General features: G+C 39.5%; 3 protein-coding genes across 6 annotated transcripts in view; 1 reads left to right on the top strand and 2 right to left on the bottom strand.

Moving 5' to 3' along the window:
- LOC122654762 (MAP3K epsilon protein kinase 1-like) overlaps positions 1–253 on the bottom strand; it is a 48,702-nt gene extending 48,449 nt beyond the window's left edge. For all 3 annotated transcript variants that reach the window (XM_043849002.1, XM_043849001.1, XM_043849003.1), the window contains exon 1: positions 28–253. In XM_043849002.1, the coding sequence (XP_043704937.1) occupies positions 28–87 (60 nt within the window). In that variant the 5' untranslated portion in view covers positions 88–253. The remainder of the gene's footprint in view (positions 1–27) is intronic.
- A 3,639-nt stretch (positions 254–3,892) lies between these two features.
- LOC122654883 (dnaJ homolog subfamily B member 13-like) lies at positions 3,893–4,249 on the top strand. The gene has a single exon (XM_043849150.1). It carries the CDS (start codon positions 3,893–3,895, stop codon positions 4,247–4,249), a length of 357 nt encoding a protein of 118 aa, XP_043705085.1.
- Positions 4,250–18,604: 14,355 nt separating this feature from the next.
- On the bottom strand, positions 18,605–19,764 carry LOC122653954 (protein BIG GRAIN 1-like E). 2 transcript variants are annotated; one of them, XM_043847919.1, is made up of 2 exons: positions 19,120–19,764; positions 18,608–19,077 (listed from the first exon to the last, which is right to left on the bottom strand). In XM_043847919.1, exons 1-2 carry the CDS (start codon positions 19,650–19,652, stop codon positions 18,711–18,713), a joined length of 900 nt encoding a protein of 299 aa, XP_043703854.1. In that variant the 5' UTR covers positions 19,653–19,764; the 3' UTR covers positions 18,608–18,710. The 2 variants fall into 2 exon arrangements, with proteins under 2 accessions (XP_043703853.1, XP_043703854.1); XM_043847918.1 differs by having other exon boundaries at positions 18,605–19,764.
- Between the last annotated feature and the right edge of the window lie 319 nt (positions 19,765–20,083).

Genomic DNA, 20,083 nt, shown 5'->3' with positions numbered 1-20,083 from the left:
GGAGAAGGAAGAAACACTCTGACTCACATATTTGTTGTCGAGCGTCTTCGATTTGTGGAAATGCGAAGTAGCTGCGTGGCGAGACATCTCTGGATTCTATCAGACAAACCTCTAGAATCGCTCCATCATCACCACCTCCACAAGATCGTCAGGAAACAGACGAAACCGGCAACTCCAACCGGAGGTCCAGGCTTCCGGCGGTGACGAAGAACCTAACTAGGCTACAACAACAACACTCTTATTCTGTTCAAATTGGTCTATTTTGGCATGGAAAGAAATAATATCCAAACCCCGTTTCGCTCCATTGTGAAGAACATGCTACAGGGATAAGACGGTAAAATCCAGTAGTGAATTACAGTTATTTTCCGGCAAGGTTAAAAACGAATAAAAGAGGTGCGCGCCATTGAGGAAAGTAAAACACAGAGAGAGAGAGAGAAAGAGAGGGGGGATTGGACAACTGTGGTTAACGTTAGTGTGTATTTACAAAAAGGGCAATTGCTAGAACGGGACGTCGGTCGGTCGTCTTACTATCATCCTCTGGGTAGGGTCCACCGAGTCAAGTGCTCTTTAGAAAAGAACAGTAATAAAGAACAAAAAAATTGTCCATTTTCACAATTTCACCTCCATAAGAGACTTTTCGAAGAAAGGTCGAAGACTTGAAGTGGTAAATTGGTTGAAATGTGACTAAAAAGGATACGTGGGTTCCGAGAATGGCAGTTCTGATATTTTAGGGAAGTTAAAGGTTAGAGTGAGTATTTGATGTTGACAGCACGGGTGTTTTTCATATACTGGAAAACAGCTGGCCAACTACACTGGACTCACGCCGTCAATGAGGGTGAGCTGGATCCCAATAGGAAAGTACTGTATTACAACTGGCTCCGTAAACCCTCATCACCCCATCAAAATGACTACACGTGTACAATGAAAATCGGACGGCCCAATTTTGAATGCCCAAATTTCACTCAAAGAACAACCCTAACATCCTCTTTCCCGCGTTTCTCTCTCCGAACTAACCTCTCCTCTCCCCCTTTCTCTCTCGCTGCCGGAATACCCATCGGAGATGGCAACCAGTGCCGTCTAACTGCTTCTGTTCCCTTCTGCGACAAGAAAAACCTGCTCCAAGAGTGACCTGGTTTCTCCCTTGAGCAACAACTGTTCCCTCGTTGCCGGAGTGCCCGTCGGAGACGCCAGTGCCGTCCTTCTGTTGTTGTTCCCTTCTCCTCATTGGATTTGAGTCGGAGATAATTTATCTATCTCAGAGGGCGGGTTTTGTGCAATGGTAAAGGTTGCTCCATTATGATCAACAGGTCACGGGTTTGAGTCTGCAACCAACCTCTCTGCAAAAAAAAAGGTAAGGCTGCGTGCATTATGACCCTCCCCAGCAGTGGCGGTAGCCTCGTGCACTGGGTATACCCTTTTTATAATTTATCTATCTCGTCTGCAGGTAAGGCTTTTCCTTGAGATGGTATTTCAGTCTCCTTTCTCTTTCTTCTTTGTCTCCCATAAAATCAGTGAAGCTGTCGATATTATACAAGTGAAGCCTGGTCACTATTATGAACTCATTGTCACCACTTTCACAGGTGAATCTTAAAAAGTAGCAGTAGATAGAATATTACCATTTTCACTTGTACAGGTGGTTTAATCTGAACTTAAACTGGTTCATATTCCTTAGCTGGTAGCCTAGTACATGAAAATTGGCTTAGAAATCAGGTTTCAGGAATGGAATCCCTCCCACAAACATGAAGCACTCACGAGATTCATTTAATTGTTTCATGTACTCTGTCCTTTCTTCTGTTGGTCTCTGTAATTGTTTCAGGGCTATACGAGTACAGAGTGGGAGACATTCTAATTGTGTCAATTCATTGCCTTAAAATCTGCTTGAAAATGCTTTTTCTATATGAAATATGCTTACCTTGGTTGTTTCTTTTCCAGACTGTGAAGCAAGTGGAGGGAGGATAACTTGTAATTTAAGATCTGTTGGTAGGACTACTTCTTTAAGTAGGGCAATGGAATGGAGTTTTACCAATATTCTAGTTCATATAATGCATCTGCCCTCTCAATCTGACTGCAGATCCGGGTCCTTGCTATTGAAGTTTATGGATGCAGTAACTAACTGTCATGAAAATGGCTTTTGCTTTAACCACCGTTTGTGCCAACCTATCCTATATTCCTACTCTGTTAGTTTTAATGTCAATAGCTTACGTTTTCTGTAACTTAATGCTATTAAGGAAATTGCTTGAAAGCATGCCCGGTATTTAGATTTTCTTTTGTTTGATTTCCCTTTTTGCTATCATTAAGATATTGAGCATTAGTGTGTTTACGATCTTTATTTTGAGCATCCACATGGTGTTTTTCTATACTTTGCTATTCTTTAGGCGGGCTATGGATAATCCAATAGCTCCAATAACTTAAGTATGTGCTGAGATAGGGTATGACTAATGAAAATTTCTTGTTCTGTTTAATTGCTTCATGAATGGGTGAATGCTGATGATCCATTTGCCTTCCAGTCTATCTTTCCTTCTGCGACTGCTGCTTCAATGGTGAACTTAATTGTTGATCTGAATCCAGTCTTGCTAACTGAAAGCAAATCTCCAAATGTTGGTCTGAGTTAGAGTCGTAAGATAGATAGATTTTAATATAAGATATATTTCCATAACTGAGAGAGACTTTAAAATGAACTATGGTGGTGTTGGTAGATTTTAATATCTCTAGAATTTGAAATTTGATTTGTTTTTTTCCTCTCTTTGTTCTTTACATCATTCCATGTTGTGTGATTCGTTATGTTTTTATTATAGACCTTAACTAACATGTTTTATGGAGGTAGGTGAGTCTTTAGCTCAAAAAGGAAGAGTACCTGGGTGGTTTGTTCACAGGAGATGATGGTTCGAATCCATCGGGACTCGTTGAACTATTACGATATTTAGGAATAATGGTTTACCATGCAGATGGTAATAGACTGTCCTGTAAGATGTTGAAAGGTGCTATTTGAAATAACAATTCAAAAAAAATAACCAATGAAAAAGGTTGAATGAATCTTCTGGATGGTTTTTGAAGAATAAGCCTTGCTGTTATTTTTTGCAACAATTCAGAAACATCTTAAAGGATTTATGAAATGTCTATCGATACCCTATCGCAAATATGCCATACTGCTTTATAGCTGACACATTTACAAAAGTATATGTTTAGAATTTCTTTTATTTTTCTTGCTATTATTGTCTTTGATGTACTCCAAAAAGTCATAAATACAATCTGCCCAAGAACTCAGCATCTTTGGGTGCTGCATTATGAGAACACTTCGTTTTCAGGGAGAGTTAATGAAGAACTAAAGCAAATCACACCACTTGGACCAATCTTTTATATACTGTGCTGCAGGAAATCTAAATATTTTATCTCAAGCTATTTATAGATTTTGTAAACACCAATCTGTAGTTTTGGCTTACCACCGATTCTGTATTACAGTAGAACAGGGTCTGTAGAATCCTTTCTGTGCTTCAAGCTTCTTGTGATTCTACATTAAAATCTCGACCCAGACATCAAGGCAAATTTCCACAGCCTATGCAACCTCCAGAACCTTAAGTTATCTTGGGAAGATATTCACTCTGTATTTTTTGCTTACCACCAATTCTTTATTACAGTAAAACAAGGTCGGTAGAATCCTTTCTGTGGTTCAAGCTTCTTGTGATTCTACATTAAAATCTCGACCCAGACACCAAGGAAAATTTCCACAGCCTATGCAACCTCCGGAACATTAAGTTATCTAGGGACAATATTCATAAAAAGTATTACCATGTCAAATAAATAAATAACCTTGATGGTTTCCCTTACTATTAGTTATCTTGGGAAGATATTCATGGCCATTCTCTGATGCAAATTGATTGTTCAAGAAGAGGAGATGCTGAGGATAAAAGTGAAACCTGGACGGAAGAAAGGAACAAAGATTACATTTGAAGGAATGGGAGATGAAAAACCAGGATTTCTACCAGCAGACATCATCTTCTTGATTGCAGAGAAACGCCACCCCATATTCAAGAGAGAAGATAATGACTTGGTATTGTCAATAGAGCTTCCATTAGTAAAGGCCCTCACTGGTTGCACACTCTCTATTCCTCTGTTGGATGGGGAGAAGATGGGTTCAACACTCGATGAAATTGTTCACCCTGGATACCAGAAGATACTCCCAAGCCAAGGCATGCCTGATCCAAAAGAGATCTGCGACTCAAATTCCGCATCAATTTCCCAACACAATTGAGCAATGAACAACGGTCTGAAGTTGTTGATGTTCTTTAAGATTGCGATTAAAATCAAAGTTGTTTCCTTTTATGTTTCTTTGAAAATTTTCTCTTGGTATTCACATTCACTGTCAATACTCAAATCTTGTACTACAGTGTATCATAAAAAATAGAAGTTTAATATAGTCATCCATATGACTTACACAGCCAGGATTTCCAACCACAGTAAAAAGACCAGTGGCATGATACCAGATTGAGAAAACCGAATTAATATGACTGTAGATTTCATTATCTAAACACTAAAAAGAAAGAAGACTAGATTTCCATTAATGAAGGAGAGACAATAAACCTAAAAAAGATAAACACACTTCAAAGCCATGGACTCCCCTCCCCCCCTCCCCCCCCCCCCCACCCCAAGCTATATATTGGAATCTTTTTTTGAGGGCTTTTTCTTATTTTTAGAGATGACATGATTACATTTATAAAAGGAAAACGAAAAACAAATTTATGGCATGATCATTCAAACCAGTGAGTCGGTCATGTTGAGGTATTTAATTTTAAATTTTAAATTATTGTGTTTTTTTTTTTTTTAGTACGAAAAATTTAAGTTATCAAGTAGAAAGATCCAACTGTTATGCGAAACTGCGAAAGTATGCAGGTATAGTCTAAAAGAGTTTTTCAATATGGAATTATTCCCAACATTCTTTTTTATGTGGTGCCCCTCTTTTTGGTTGCAATACATGTCACCTGCTGTCCTTTTTTTTATAGTGACCATACATAAATGTATTATTAACATAGTGATTCTTGATGACTGAGAGACTGTGTTAAAGTACCCTACCCATAGTAGAGGCCGGCTCAAGTGATGCATAAAGACATCCAAAGTTCTAGAGTTTTTCAATATGAGATTATTTATAATAGGTCATTGGTCAATCAAGCTCCATTTAGTGGACAAGAAATTTGTTCAAAATAATAAAATATATATTTTTTAAACTAATCTAAGCTCCATTTAGTGGACAAGAAATTTGTTCAAAATAATAAAATATATATTTTTTAAACTAATCTTTAATTGAAATAATTTGTAAAAAGCATTACACTAACTAGGCGCGTGAACACTACCAGGATGCACGTGCATGGTGTGCTGCCCCTGTGCCCAGAAGTGAAAAATCCCTTAGGCTCTGTTTGATTGCAAGGGGAATGCAAATTTTTTGATGTAAAATGAAATTTATTTTTCAAGAGAAATAATTCTAAGTGTTTGGCTGCAAGGGGATTGTTTTTCCATGAGGAATAAATTCCACTTTTCAAATAACATTGTAATTTTTATTTCCCGACCAAAAACGCAAATAAATTAAAAACCCAGGATTCTCGACTTTGGGGGCTTTTCTCTCGATTGAAATATCAAATACTCTATAGAACAGCTGAAGGCGATGGTAATCTCTCTCTTGAGATCGAAGCTCTGAGCAGGCTGGAAGATTGAGCATGCGTTGGTTCTCTCTCCAAGAAGCTCGGAAGGCACCGGTTCTCTTTCTGTGCGAGAAGCTTGGAAGCTCTGAGCAAGGCTGGTTCTCTATCTAAGAAGCTTGGTAGCTCTGATTTGATCGAAAGTTCATCAACTCTGCTCTGATCAGGGTCATCAACTCTACTCTGCTCTACATTTTAATGATTTGAATATAAATAAAATGATTCGAATTTGCTGAGTGAAAAAACCCTAAGTTCCCCCTGTCGTCTCTTTGATGCAAGCAAACAAAGATGCAACCTCCTCCTTATTTTGTGTCTGGCGCAACGCCCTTTCTCTTCCTTGGCTTTGGCGATGGTGGTAGCAGCTGCTCTTACAACCTCCTCCTTCTTCTTCTTCATCTCTTGCTCCTAGAACACCATCGCAACCACTCATTTTGCAAGTGGTATTTCATCATAATCTGTCTGATCTCATCCCATAAATATTCAGAGATATCGGTTCAGAATTGGTAACTTCAGTTAGAACGATAGATCCAATCCTTGGGAAGATTCAGATTGTAACTTCTAAGGTTTGTTAACGATGGAACGAACCCCTACTACTACTGCAACTCAAATATGGTATTTGACTGGTTGTATTTCAAATTTATCTAGTCATACTTGGCTGCATGCTTTGTTGTATATATTCCTTTAGCTTCCTAGTTTTCTTGTCAAATTTCTCTGTATCTGATCAGTGTTCATAATCTCATTATAGTCAAATGTTGATGGAGATTATTTGGTATGTCAAAGAATCTGTAACTCTTTATGGTGTTTCTCTATAATCAATTAGCAGTGATAGTAGGTATTAGTTAGGAGCTTAAGCAGAAACAAATGAGATGCTTGTGTGGTGCACCCAAAAGTGACAGAATTGCTATATATATTTTCTCAATGATTCCCCCCTCCCCTTCTCTGCAACTATTGAAAACAGAGTTAACTATATAGCATGGATTTGTAGTCATATTCTTTATTTTTCTTTTTTCTTATTGAATGCATCAAGTAAGATTAGATTAGATCCCATTGTACATAGTCATGGGAGAAGCTGCACTTCATTATCATCTTATTTCAACTTCTGGGACACTGTGCCTAGATGGTGACCCAATTAAGGAACACTTAATTGGGTCACTACAGATGACGAATGTAAGACATTGGGTCACTGTGTCTAGTTTTTATTTAGATGGATTCAAGAGTTTCTTTTTTCTGCTCTTTGTTATTCTATGTTGGAATGCCTCTAAGGACGTCGAACACCTCTTTTTCGACCACCCATTTCCTCAATCTGGAAAGGCCTCTAAATGATAGCCCTCAAAGAAGGAGAATCTTGCCATTTGAGAGAGAATGGATAAGGGTGTACTATGTACATGACCTTTGCTGGGAAAACTTGTTGTGATACTGTAGGAAAGCTTGCATTTGGAGCTGCTATCTACCACATTTGGCTGAAATGTAACCTTAGAAGATGGACTTCTAAGTCCAGATCCTTCCAATGGATTTGTAATTCGACCATCCTTTTTCTTTTTTTTTTAACTTTCTAATACCTTCAGTTCATATTGTTGAATATGTTTTTTAAGATTTTTTATCTATAGGGATATTGACACTGTTATTTTACGTAAACAAAGCTATCAAAGCTGTTATATATCCCCCCCCCCCCCCCAAAAAAAAAAAAAGAAAGAGTATATTTCGTTGTTGTTTCTGGATTTTGTTTTAGAGTGCAAGTCTAATCTCATTCTTGAGATGGGTAGTCTATACATAGTCTATAAACAAGCATATTTGTGGGCGGTAGAGTTAATACAATTGAGGCTGTGGATATTGATATATGTAAGGATAGTTCCTTGATTTACATTCTAGATTTAGTTGAATACTACTTTTAACATTCCAAGTATTTGCCTCGCAGGGAAGACTGATTGCTCTGTCTACCATTCTAGTAATGGTGTTCTTTGTTGAGGTTGTCTCAAGGTTAGGTATGGTGAAGGTAAGCCTATGTGGAATAACAAAAGAATGATGAGTAGAAGAAAAGTGGGACAAGATCTGCTCTTAGTTCATGGCAATTTATAGGTTGTTGCCTTCACATTAATGTATTTCTGATCATTATCTGCTGAGTCATTTTTTGATAACTTGTGTTAGTTCCCATTTAGGAACTTGAATTCTGAACTGACTTCAGAGGAACACCATTTTTTTGTTTTGGTTATGCTGTGGACAGTTAATTGTGTTCATATTCGGGTTGCTGCACATCATGCATGATATCATCGTTCTAACTATGATCACGATTCATTTGGCCGTGCAGAGGATGAGAGAGAGTTTGATTATTTGGTACGGAGTAGTAAAGGACCAGAGCACTGGGGAGAATTTCATGAAGAATGGGCAACCTGTAATAATGGAAATATGCAATCCCCCATCGACTTGTTGCATCAATGGGTGGAAGTGGTTCTTGAATTGAGGAAGATCAAGATAGAATACAAGACTGCCAATGCTACTCTCAAGAATAGGGGCTACAATAGAATTGTAATTAGCAAATCAAATCACCTGACCTAAAGCAGCTTTGGATTTATGACTTTTAGTTATTTCAGGGTACTAATCTCTGAAAGTTACAAGGCCATGACAAATTGATTGTATAGATTATAATTTGGAAAATAGAGAATATGGAGTTTTATCTAATCATTGGATGTGGATTTGTTGTATCGATTTTTTTTATAAACTTGAATATAATGATTTATCTGAAGTGTAGGAAGTAGAGCACAAGAATGAGATAGGTTTTTACCCTTTATTCTCTCTCTCTCTCTCTCTCAAACCAGACGAGACTTCTAAATTTATATTATAAGTTGGTGAAAGTTTGGCGCAAAAATTGACAGTAGGAAATAGAAATGGTTTTTCTTTATCCATGGATGATGAGTTTTACAAATGAAGCTGCTACTATACTTGCAAATAGGGCCAGTGAAGGAGGTCTTGTTTGTGGTCATTTCAGGGGTTTTCTTTTTTAAGCAAAATGTATTCTTTTGGTTGATTTAGGAAAGATCCAACCGGTTGTAGATAGCATTTTTTTTTAGGTGAAGTTGAAGGAGTCTGTTGAATGTCTGCAATTGAATCAAAATTCAATGGTATATAAAAAATGTTTGATCTCAGTATGATTCACTAAAATTGAAATTTTATGCATTCGGATAAGTTGTCTATTTCAAATTTTTAGTGCATTTTTTTTTTTTTTTAAAAGGGAGAGGGTTCCCTACACTGTTTGAGTGCAATTTCGAGCCAATAAGGGAACTCTTTTTGGAATTTGACAAATGGTGGAGGGGTATTTATGATATATCACCCCCTCACATAAACAATGATATGTGAGGAGGTGTGCAATTTCATTTTTGCACTGGTGTTTTATTAAATTTTTTCCATTTTTTTAAAAGAAATTATTAAGAAAGAGCCTTAGTAAGTGCAAGTTAGTATGGTGAGTTGGATTACAAATTTTAAAAAAATTTACATTGATTTTACATCAATTTTACAGCCAACCAAACAACTTAGTAAAATTAATTTCATTTCACTTCCTTTGCAACCAAACAACTTAAAAGGGAAAAAAATTTCCCTTCACTTCCCTTCACTTCCCTTCCCTTTCCCATTTCCCTTTCAACCAAACAGAGCCAAAGGTGCAGCGGTCATTTCACGTGCCCCTGTGTCTGGGCTCAAGGGCAGTGCACCACACACATCTAGGTAGCATTATCTTCCTCTAAAATATATATAAATTTTTTTATGGGAAAGAAAAATATGTATTAGAGAGAACTTACGAAGTATAAGAGGCTATACAACACAGGGAGTGGGGTGCAGTAGCATAAAAACATTTAAACCAGTTAACAAAGGGAATGTCGGGGTGAAGCCTAAAGGAAATATTAACAGATTTAACAGCTATCTTTAGACAATAATCTAACACTAAAAGCGGCCACGGTGAAAGGGATGGAGTTGGAAGAAGTTCTGGTAACATTGTATGTGAACACCAAACTTCTTTCAGCTTCACACCTCTAAGGGCAGCAAACTCAAGAGCGTTGAGGATTCCAGTGAGTTCAGGCTCCAAAAAATTATTGTTTTTACTCTGACTAACGGTGAGAAAAAGAAGTTTTCCATCAACCAAAAAAACAAATACCCAGCCAGGCTTACCTAGGGCTTTTGAATCAAATCCTGCGCATAACAAAACAGGAAAACCTAAAGTAGTTAAATCATAATGAGACAAAGAAGCAGGGTTAGTAACAACCAAAGATTCCATAGGAGAGAGAAAATGTATTAGAATAAAGAGAGGGTGGGGTAATATTTAAGTCCACCAACCACTGGTTAATCCTGCAAAGAATCTTCCCAGGGTTGGGACAAACCGAATTAAACAACACATTGTTCCGAACCTGCCAAATAACATAACAGGTAATAATAAAAACAGAAAAAACACTAAACTAAGGAAGGCTTGTCAAGCTGTCGGTCCATCAAAGCAGAAATGCAGAAATGTTTGAGAGAAGGAAATGAAATGAATTCAGTCCTCAGACCCAAAGGACCTGCTACCCAGATGTGCTTGACCTAGTCACAAGAGAGGAAGATATGCTAGAGGGTCTCATTACAAGTGCCATAGAGAGCACAAGTGGGATCGACCAGAGTCCATTTCGAAATAAGATCCTTAACCGGAATCCCTGCATGTAATACACGCCAGAAAAAGAGTTTAAACTTAGGAAGAATTTTAAGTTTCCAAAAAAATTTCCACCAAACGATAGTAGAAAAATCAGTAAAAGTATTGGTAGAGATAAAGGAGGAAGCCAGTTTGGTTTTAAAACGGCCATCCCTAGAGAGCGTGCACCACCAAGAGTCAAGGGACTCAAAGCACGGAATAACCAAGATTTGCTTAAGACATAGCGGAACAACGTTGCTAAGAAGGTCCACATTCCACCCCTGATTGGTCAGAAAAAGATTCACTTGCTCAGGGAAAAGTCTATTAGAGGCACCTGGTTTAATTATGAAACTAGGGAGAGAAGGAACCCACGGGTCGCTCCAAAAGAAAATATCCCTACCATTTCCAATTCTACGAAAACTAAAGGACTTGAGAGGTTGAATAATTTTGGTGAGACTATTCTAGCACCAAGACTAGGGGTGTCAATTCCAAGCCCGCCCGGTTAAAGCCCGACCTGGACCGAACAGATTCTTAAACGTGTCGGGCTTAGGGCAGTCCCGGTGTGGGGTCCTAGCCCGTCGGGCGCCCAACCAGACCGACCGTTTTCAAGCCCGACCTAGCCCACCCAGCTACAGCCCGACCTAGCCGACCCTTTAAGCAAACCACCCTCCATTAATCCATTTAGCCCACTTGATAACCCTCTCTCTTTTCCTATTTAACTCCTTAAAATGATTAGCCAATTAAGCCCAAATTAATGGGCCATTCAATTTATGGGTTTCCTTAACTCAGAAAAATGTTTATATTCTTCTCCATTAAGTTTCTCATTTCATAGAATCAGAACCAGACATATACAAAAAGGGTCGGGGGGTGTTCTTGCTCAAAAGAGAAAACAAATAGCAGGATGAACCCAGTACCGTCAATGATGATTGAGCTGATAAGCATAAGCACTTCATAAATTTGAGTTAATTATAATTACAAAAAGAAACAAATCAGTAAATAAAAACTAATAAACATAAGTTCTTCCTTTTTTTGGGTAGAAACTAATAAACATAAGTTCAGGAAAAGATTATGGTTTGAAAAATTGGGTTTGGATTTGGGTCTTGAATGTGTTTTGGTGGAAACCCATTTCTTCTCTTTATTTTTTCAAGTAGGAATTTAATTCTGTAAAGGCCCGATTAAGACCTAGGTAAGGCCCGATGAAGAGTTAAACAGGCCCACAACCCGATTAAAGCCCGATTTAAGTACCCGATTAAAGACCAACACCGACCGAACCCCGATCGAGCCCGACATGGCCCAGACCGAATACTTAAATGGTCAGACACGGTGCAGCCTGCACAATTGGTGAGGCCCGACCGAGCCCGACCGGTTGACACCCCTAACCAAGACCTTTTCTTGGTCCTCATAGTAGGGCTGAACAGAGAGGTATAGGGGAAGTATTTGGCTTTTAATACCCTAGCCAAAATAGAGTTGTTCTCAGTTAGGAGCCTCCATCCTAATTTAAAGAGTAAGGCTAGGTTTTGAATACGAGCAGTACGAAAGCCAAGTCCCCCAAGATAGGTAGGGGAACACATAGTCTTCCAAGAGACCAAGGAGTGCTTTTTCTTACCAGTATTACCACCAAACCAAAAGCTATGACACACAGAGTCAATTTGCTTACAAATAAATTTAGGAAAATAAAAGCAATTCATAAGGAAAGCAGGTAAAGACTGTAAAACAGATTTAATCAAAACTCCACGTCCTGCAAAAGAAAGATGGTTAGATTTCCAAACAGATAATCGAGAAGACATCCGCTGCATAAGGGGAATAAGTTGCTTAGTCTTAGATTTCTTAGGAAAGAGGGCAGTTCCTAGGTAAATAGACTCAGATTGCATGGCAAAAATCCCAAGAATACCACACAGTCGAGATTTATCAGCCATGGAAACATTCCTGCTAAAATGCATCCCACTCTTGGAAAAGTTAATTTCTTGCGCTGACAAATCAGAGAAAAGATCCAAAATTGCCTTAATTGTAAGCAAGTCCTCTGAAGTAGCTCTGCAAAATATGAAAATATCGTCAGCAAAAAGTAAGTGGGTAATCTCAGGAGCACCTCTAACCACCTAAACACCTTTGAACAGATTGAGCTCCCTGTAAACACCAATCAATCTTGAGAGCACCTCTATACTAGTAATGAACAAATAGGGACTAAGGGGACACCCTTGTCTGATCCCACGAGTACCCTTAAAAAAACCAAAGGGAGAGCCATTAAGTTTGACAGAGAATGAGGTGGTAGAAAAAATATTCATTAGGAAGTTACACCATTGTTGCCCAAGCCCGAGAAATTTAAAAATGCCAGAAATGAAAGACCATTCCATACAGTCATAGGCTTTAGACATGTCAATTTTAATGGCAACCCAACCTTCTTTCTCAGTCTTATGGTTAAGATAATAAAAAATCTCCTGGGCAATCACAATATTATCAGTGATCTGTCTGCCCTGCACAAAGGTCCCTTGAAAAGGAGAGACACAGGAGGGAAGAAAAGATTTCAGCCGATTGGCCAGAAGCTTGGCAATAATTTTATAAAGAACAGTACATAGACTAATGGGCCTATAATCTCCCACAGAAGGAGCAGACGTAGATTTGGGAACCAAACAAAGGAGAGTATGGTTGATGTGGACAAGGATTGACTGTGTAGAAAAGCAATCAGACACAAAAGTGAACAAGGATTCCTTGATATCCTCCCAGAAGCGTTGAAAAAAACAAGCCTAAAAACCATCAATGCCAGGAGCCTTAAGGGGTCCTAGAGAGAAGACCACCGATTTGAGTTCCTCTAAGGAAGGAGGGGAGCAAAGAGAAGAAACAACACACTCAAGAACACAGGAAGAAAAAAGACACTCCACAAAGTCAACATCAAGTGGGGAGGAAGAAGAAAAAAGTTTAGAGAAATGGTCAGCAAAGGCATAAGTAATATCCTTGGGGTTAGTCAACTGCACACCTGTATCAAGGCAGAGGAACTGTAGGTGCCGACGCCTGATGTTGTATTTAGCCATGGCATGAAAAAAACTAGTGTTCCTATCGCTACAGTTAATGTAATTATGGCTAGATTTTTGTAACCAAAAGGATTCTTCAGCATCCAAAATTCAACCAAGTTTCTTAGTAGTCAGGGCCAGATTATCTTTAAAAGAGGAATCAAGATCCTCCAAGACCCCAATGTCCTTAACCAGAGTAGATTTAAGACAGTTAATATGACCAAAAACATTACGGTTCCAGATCTTCAACAGGTTTGAAAAGGATGAAAGTTTGCAAGGAAAGTTATCAACAGAGCAAGCTTTCCAGAATTGGGAAACAAAACTACCAAAATCAGGGTGGTGGGTCCACGCAAGTTGGAAATGGAATAATTTCTTAAACGAGGTTCTAGAAGGGGAAGTATCCAGAATAATAGGGTGGTGATCCGAACAGATGGCCGAACCTTTCTTAAGGGAAGTAAAGGGGAACAAATTAAACCAAGAGGGGGAACAAAAAGCCCTGTCCAGACACTCCTTAATAAGATGAGGTGGTTTTTGGCAATTAGACCAAGTAAAAGGGGATCCAAGTAACTTAATTTCCTCAGGGGAGAGCGAATCAAAGAAAGAAACGAGGAGAGAGGTAGAGGTGGATAGAATAAAGGGCTTCCCACCAAGCTTATCATCAGGCTTAAGAATCTCATTAAAATCACCCATAATACAAACAGGATCAGTCAGAGCACCAACAAATTGAGAAAGTTCAATAAAAAAAGCACCACGCAAATGAGATTGAGGTGGGCCATAAATAAAGATACACCAAAAGCACCCCAACAAATTATCCAACACTTTCACCCCAACAAACCGCTGATTTATGGTAGCGTCTAGAATAACAGTGCCCTCCTTAACAAACAGACAAAAGCCCCCTTTACCCCTAGCATCAACAGTAGTATTAAAGAAAGAGAAGAGGCTATACTGGGAGGAGAGCCCAGCCAGACGAAGTTTAAGATGGTCCACACACTTGGTTTCACAAAGGAACAACAGATCAAGTTTATAAAGTTTAACATTAAGCTTAACACATCGTCGTGAAAAGGAGTTGTTAATACCCCGGATATTCCAAGAGAAAAAAATCATTATAATAAAGTCAGACAGCACCAGACAGGCAAGAAGACAAAGAAAACAGCACAGACAAAGAGAACTAATGAAAATGACTTCAAGGCACAAAGGTCCGGGAAAGATAACGAGAGTTTAACAAACACGTAGAAACAGAAATACAGAACATAAGAGTAAGCAGAACAATGCAAAAATTATAAAAGTCAGAGTGAAGAAAAGGAACCTGCACTGTGCTGGGAACACATGGCTCCTGCATCACCTCTGGACCAGAGCTCAGGGAAGCATCATTCACAGCAGGGGAAACAGAGGTAGGGGCAGCACAGGAAGAGAGGTCATTCATCCACTCCTTGACCAAGAACAAAAGGCCATCAGGGTCAAGGGCAGCAGCAAAGGACGACTGGAGATATTCCTTAATAGAACCAAAGGCAGAGGACAGATGGGAAGGAACTTCCTTTGTCATAAGCTTTCTCTTCTTGAATGAAGGAGAGTCAACAGAAGACCCCAACAAAACAGGTGTTCCCAAAGCAGGCGCCATACCTGAAGAGGCCAGAGAGGAAGGTACACCCGGCAATACAGTAACACTAGCAAAGGCACTGCCAGAGATATCATCCGAAGGGGGGGGCAATCATTGCTTCAACAGACATGGTAGCCACGAAAAAAATCACCAGGCAGAGGGAGGGGCTGCAGGTCCACAAACAAGGACGAGATAAAAGAGTCTTCACTGGAAGGGCTTGAGTTCCTGATGACAGGGCTAGAGACAGTAGTAGAGACAACCGCCCGGGCTTCAGAAGACAAGACAGGCTCCATTAGCGGGGTAGAACAAACCACACCCTCTGCCAACTGGCCATCAACCAAAGAATCCACCAACAAGGTACTTGGAAGAGAAGAAGAAATTCCAGAAACAGTAGACAATGGCTCATCCACATCCATAGCAACAGACATACCTAGGCTAATAGGAAGCCCAAGTTCATCAGACGAGGTCAAATCCGGTTCCATCATTGCCACATCCATAACCGAAGATAAATATAGGATAGAGGCGTTGACAAAAAGAGGGGGGGTCAACACCCTATCAAAACTTTCCCAAGGAGCACGACGATCAGTCGGAGGCTGGAAAGAGCAGAAATCAGCAGCATGGAAAAACTGTCCACATCGATAATAGATCTTGAAAGCTTCATACTTAAAGGTTACCCGGAGTGTAGCACCCGACGCCCAATGGATAGTAGACGACTGACAAACCTGCTGCTTAAGCCGATCCAGAACCTTAGCGCTAACAATGGTGGGAGCAGCCTCAACCGAGTGGATATGGAGATCGAGCAGCTTCCCAATACAAGAAACAACCTGCTTAACAGTGTCAAAAGAACAAATATCCGAAGGGACGTCCCAAAGCTGGACCCAGATCGGGAAGAACTTACGCTCATAAGCATATCATTCATCGTCAAGAGCATGTTCAACCAAATTGATCAGGGACCGTCCACACCACCACGTCCCCAACCCCCAGACTTTATCTCTATCAACATACGAGTGAAACTCCACCATAAAGCCGCCACGCTCGTAACAACAGAGATAAACCGGCCCTAAGGACTGCCAGAGATTCACCAGCTTAGAACACAACTCCTCTTGGGAGGGACGAGGGTACCCCAACGTAAAACCATACAACACCCGAGAAGATAACAGGGGTTTAATCAACGAAGCACCCATAGAACCATCAAAAACAGGCGATGGTAAGCGCCACACAGTAGACGGGGAATGATGCCGCGATGCCGACATCCGAGAAGAACCTCCACCCACAGAACTCCTTCCTGAACCATCCACCACCCGACGACAAGATGATGGAAGAGCTTGCGACATAGTAACACCCAGACACAGGAAGAACTCTCAAAAGAATAGACAGGAGAAAGGAAGGAAACCCAAGCTAGGACCAACACCAGAAAGAGCGGAGAAAACAAGAGCAGGAGAAAGCAATAGGAAAGGCAAGGAACAAAAAGATAGGAAAAAGGGTAAGGGGTATGTCAAGGGACAGAGGGAGGGGAAGCGTAAAGAAGAAGCAAAATTACGCCATAAATGAGACATCCCATCATCGCTCTCCCAAGGTGACTTAGAGCCGCATTCCCAACACAAGGCCCAACAAAGATAGGGAACTGAAAAGGCGAAGCAGAGAGCAGATGGAAAAAGCGGGAAAGGGGAAGGTTAAGGATCCAAAAGAACAGAAGCTAGGGGTGAAAGGGGTAATAGGAAAGCCATGAGAGAGAGACCTTCTTTATGTGTGCCTGTAACTACAATGTACAAGATTCCTCTAAAATAAATTAAAATTGTTAAAAGTTGTGAATCATAATAGCGTTAGGTAATATAAACGCTTACCACCATTATGATAATTGAAATCACTTTGAACACTCCTATACATCTAATTTCCTATGTTGTTCACTTTTGAAAAACCGCATATCATGTGATACACTTTGGCCATAATTTCAATAATGTAATTATATCTGAACCCGTGTTGGTCCCTTACCCATCAAAGCTATAATCAATATCCACCCCAATAGCATGTGCATGTACATCTAGGTTCTTTTTTTATAGGGTAAATTACATGTCGCCCCCTGATTTTTGAAAAAACTTAAATCACCCTCTGATTTAGATCCTAATATGATAAATTAGTCCCTACCATTAGTTTTATGCTGTTAAGTGATGATGTCAGCCAGTTAAATAAATTTAAATCCCTAAACTACCCTTGACCAATGTTGAAAGATGAAGGAAGGGTAGTATTGTAAATTTACTTCGAATGTTTTAGTATAAGAGTAAAATAGTCCTTTCACACCAATAACTAACAGCAGACTAACACCGTTACTGTAGAGGGGATGATTTGGGTTTTTTCAAAAACCAGGGGGTGATCTGAGTTTCGTTTGAAAATCAAGAGGTAACGTGTAATTTACCCTTTTTTATATAGTAAGAATGTACATCTAATAGGTTCGAGCTGCCCTATATAGGATTTTCCTCAACTAATTTCACCTCATCCAAACTGTATTTCACTTGTTTCTATTATTATATTATTTTTTTTTCTCAAAAGTGTGGAATAAGGATAGAGAAAATAGTTTGTAACATAATAATAATGAGATAACTGGAGTTCTTTGTAGGTGGAGGGGAATGCCCAATAAAAATTTTACATCCCTGGCCGTACCATGGGAATGCCCAATACTAACACTAATAAGTTGCAATAGATAGTCCTTCTGCCCTTTTTATATTGATTTTTTGATAAAACTACGAGTGTCAAAACCTAACCCGAATCAATGAAACGATATGAGTTTATTGGATCATGTTTCAGATTGGGGTTATGACACCAAATCCAAACCGAACCCCACCAAATCCAGTAAGTTATTAAATCGGACTGTAAAAACTGGACTGAAACCAATATCACCTGATAAGAAACCGATACTTGTCTACAATTCATGATAAATCGAAACCAAACCGATAAAAGAAATCGATAAGAAACTAAACCAAAATCAATGCATCCTTATTGAATCATGTTTTGAACTCATTCATTCTCACACCGAAACCAATGAAATCTGAACCAAAACCAATCCAAACTGAACACACCCCTAATTATGACAGAACTCAATGGTTGACTTTTCATCTCACCAAGCTCTTAATTATTATAATGATCAAGTCTAACCAAAAACCAACGCATAGTGAGCTTGTGTTTGGGATTATTATGATGAAGTACGGCCTACCAAAATTCTCAATTGACCCATCATCACTCATCCGTTATCCTATTTCCTATTTACACATGCGTGCGTGTATGTGTCTTTGTAGTTCTTCTACACAAGAGGACGGGACTTGGTGTAATAGTAAGGTTGCTCTGTTGTGACCAAGTAATCATGAGTAAGTGTGAAAACAGCCTCTTTAAGAAAATAGAAATAAGATTGCGTACATTGTGACCCTCTCCAACTTTGCCATGGCGGGAGCCTCATGCAATGGGTATGTCAGGAGTATTAAAATTCTGCGGTTATAAGGTTGAAATTAAGAAAAAGAAAAATTATATATGGGTGATGATGCCTTGTTTTGTCTTTTAAGTTAGTGGAAGAAACTAATCCATCATGGCACACAGGCCTGATCGAACCACTCTACCAGTAATGGCCATAATGAAAGTTGTAACTAAAAATCCATGCCTGACCAGTGAAGAAAATAAAAATGAGATTTGAGCCGGAGAGAAGAAGATAAGAAAACATTCCAACATTCTACAGAAATTGAAATAACCAAAAGAAGAAATATAAACTGTTCAGAAAAGGTAAAGTGCTCTTATCGGGTACCGTTAGCAATTGGTGCTCCCTTTTTGATGCTCTCCATGTGTGTGGTTTCATAAACTGGTAAACCACTGGAGTAGAAACCCAAGTCACAGTTCTGAAGCTCAAATAGATCAGAGCTCGAGTCACTCTCTCCTCCATCATCTACTTCATCAAATTTCCCCAAGTTCTTCGTCTCTGATATCCTATCTTTCTCTAAAGAACTATATCCATAATTCTTGCTTTTCTCTGAAAATTCATTATAGATTTTGAATTTTTCATCCAACCAAGCGAAATCCATGTTTCTCTTCTCATCTAATAACTCATGTTTTAAGCCCATAGGTGATCTTACCTGCCCATTAATGTGCTTTGACAAAGGCACCACTTGCTTGTGATCAGAATAGCTTAAAAAATCCTTGTAGGACTTTGTGGGAGTGTCTGCATAAGGAGGAGGTGTTCTGAAACCAGAGCTTGAAGATAAATACAAAGATTTGCAGTCTGGAGTGCTGGCACTTCGAAAATGACTAACGCTGCTCCTCCTTTTTCTTCTTCCTCCTGGGCTCTCTTCATCTTTCACGGATTGAGTAGTGGATTTTGACTTCTTCTTTTTAGAAGCTGCATGACTGAAGATAGAATTCAAAAGCTTAGCAAGTCTTCCGCCAGGAGAGCTGGGTTGCTTATATTTCTTCTCTTTGAATTGCTTTTCCACCTGATGGGCTTGGGAAGGAAGTGGGTTTCTTATGGGCATGTCTAAACTCATCCTTCTTCCTCCCCATACCTTCCTTTCTTCTCTCATAGCCTTATGAGAGAAATTTGAACCATGCAACTCACCAATGCCTTCATTGGTGCCAGCAAAATACCATGCAGCTTCAAACACATCAAGCTCACCTGAATCATTCTTTTTGTGGGATGGCTTCTTGTAGATCCTTTCTTGGTGTGGAAACCCTGTGATTGGCATGGTTGATGAGGGCAGCTTGAGGAAGATGGAGAAGGGTTTTTGAAGTTGCTTACATGCGTGGAGTGGTACTTATGGGTCTAGGGAAGCATAAAGTAGGGATTTGGAATGATTGATAGTAGTGGGAGGGCACTTTAACTAATTCTTTGCACCCCTATAACAATACATGTCAAATCTTGATTGCATTTAGGGTTTGGGAGGGACCCACTTGACATGTGTTCTTGCTTTCTTCTAATAATGGGTGGGGGCCGTGGGGTTGAGAAAGGAAACTGTTATCCATCTCCTGTCGTCAAAAAAACACAAAGTAGGGAGAGGGGTAGAGGTATTTAGCTTAATTTGTCTCCTCCACTTTCCTTGGATTCTGATAAGTTGGGTGCAGTGGAGATTAGCTTCCCCACTAGCTAGGGAAGAAGCCTTTCCAAGTCTAGAGAGAA

Source organism: Telopea speciosissima, chromosome 3 (assembly GCF_018873765.1).
Source record: "Telopea speciosissima isolate NSW1024214 ecotype Mountain lineage chromosome 3, Tspe_v1, whole genome shotgun sequence".
NCBI lineage: Eukaryota > Viridiplantae > Streptophyta > Magnoliopsida > Proteales > Proteaceae > Telopea > Telopea speciosissima.
This window is presented reverse-complemented; position numbering and strand designations above follow the sequence as displayed.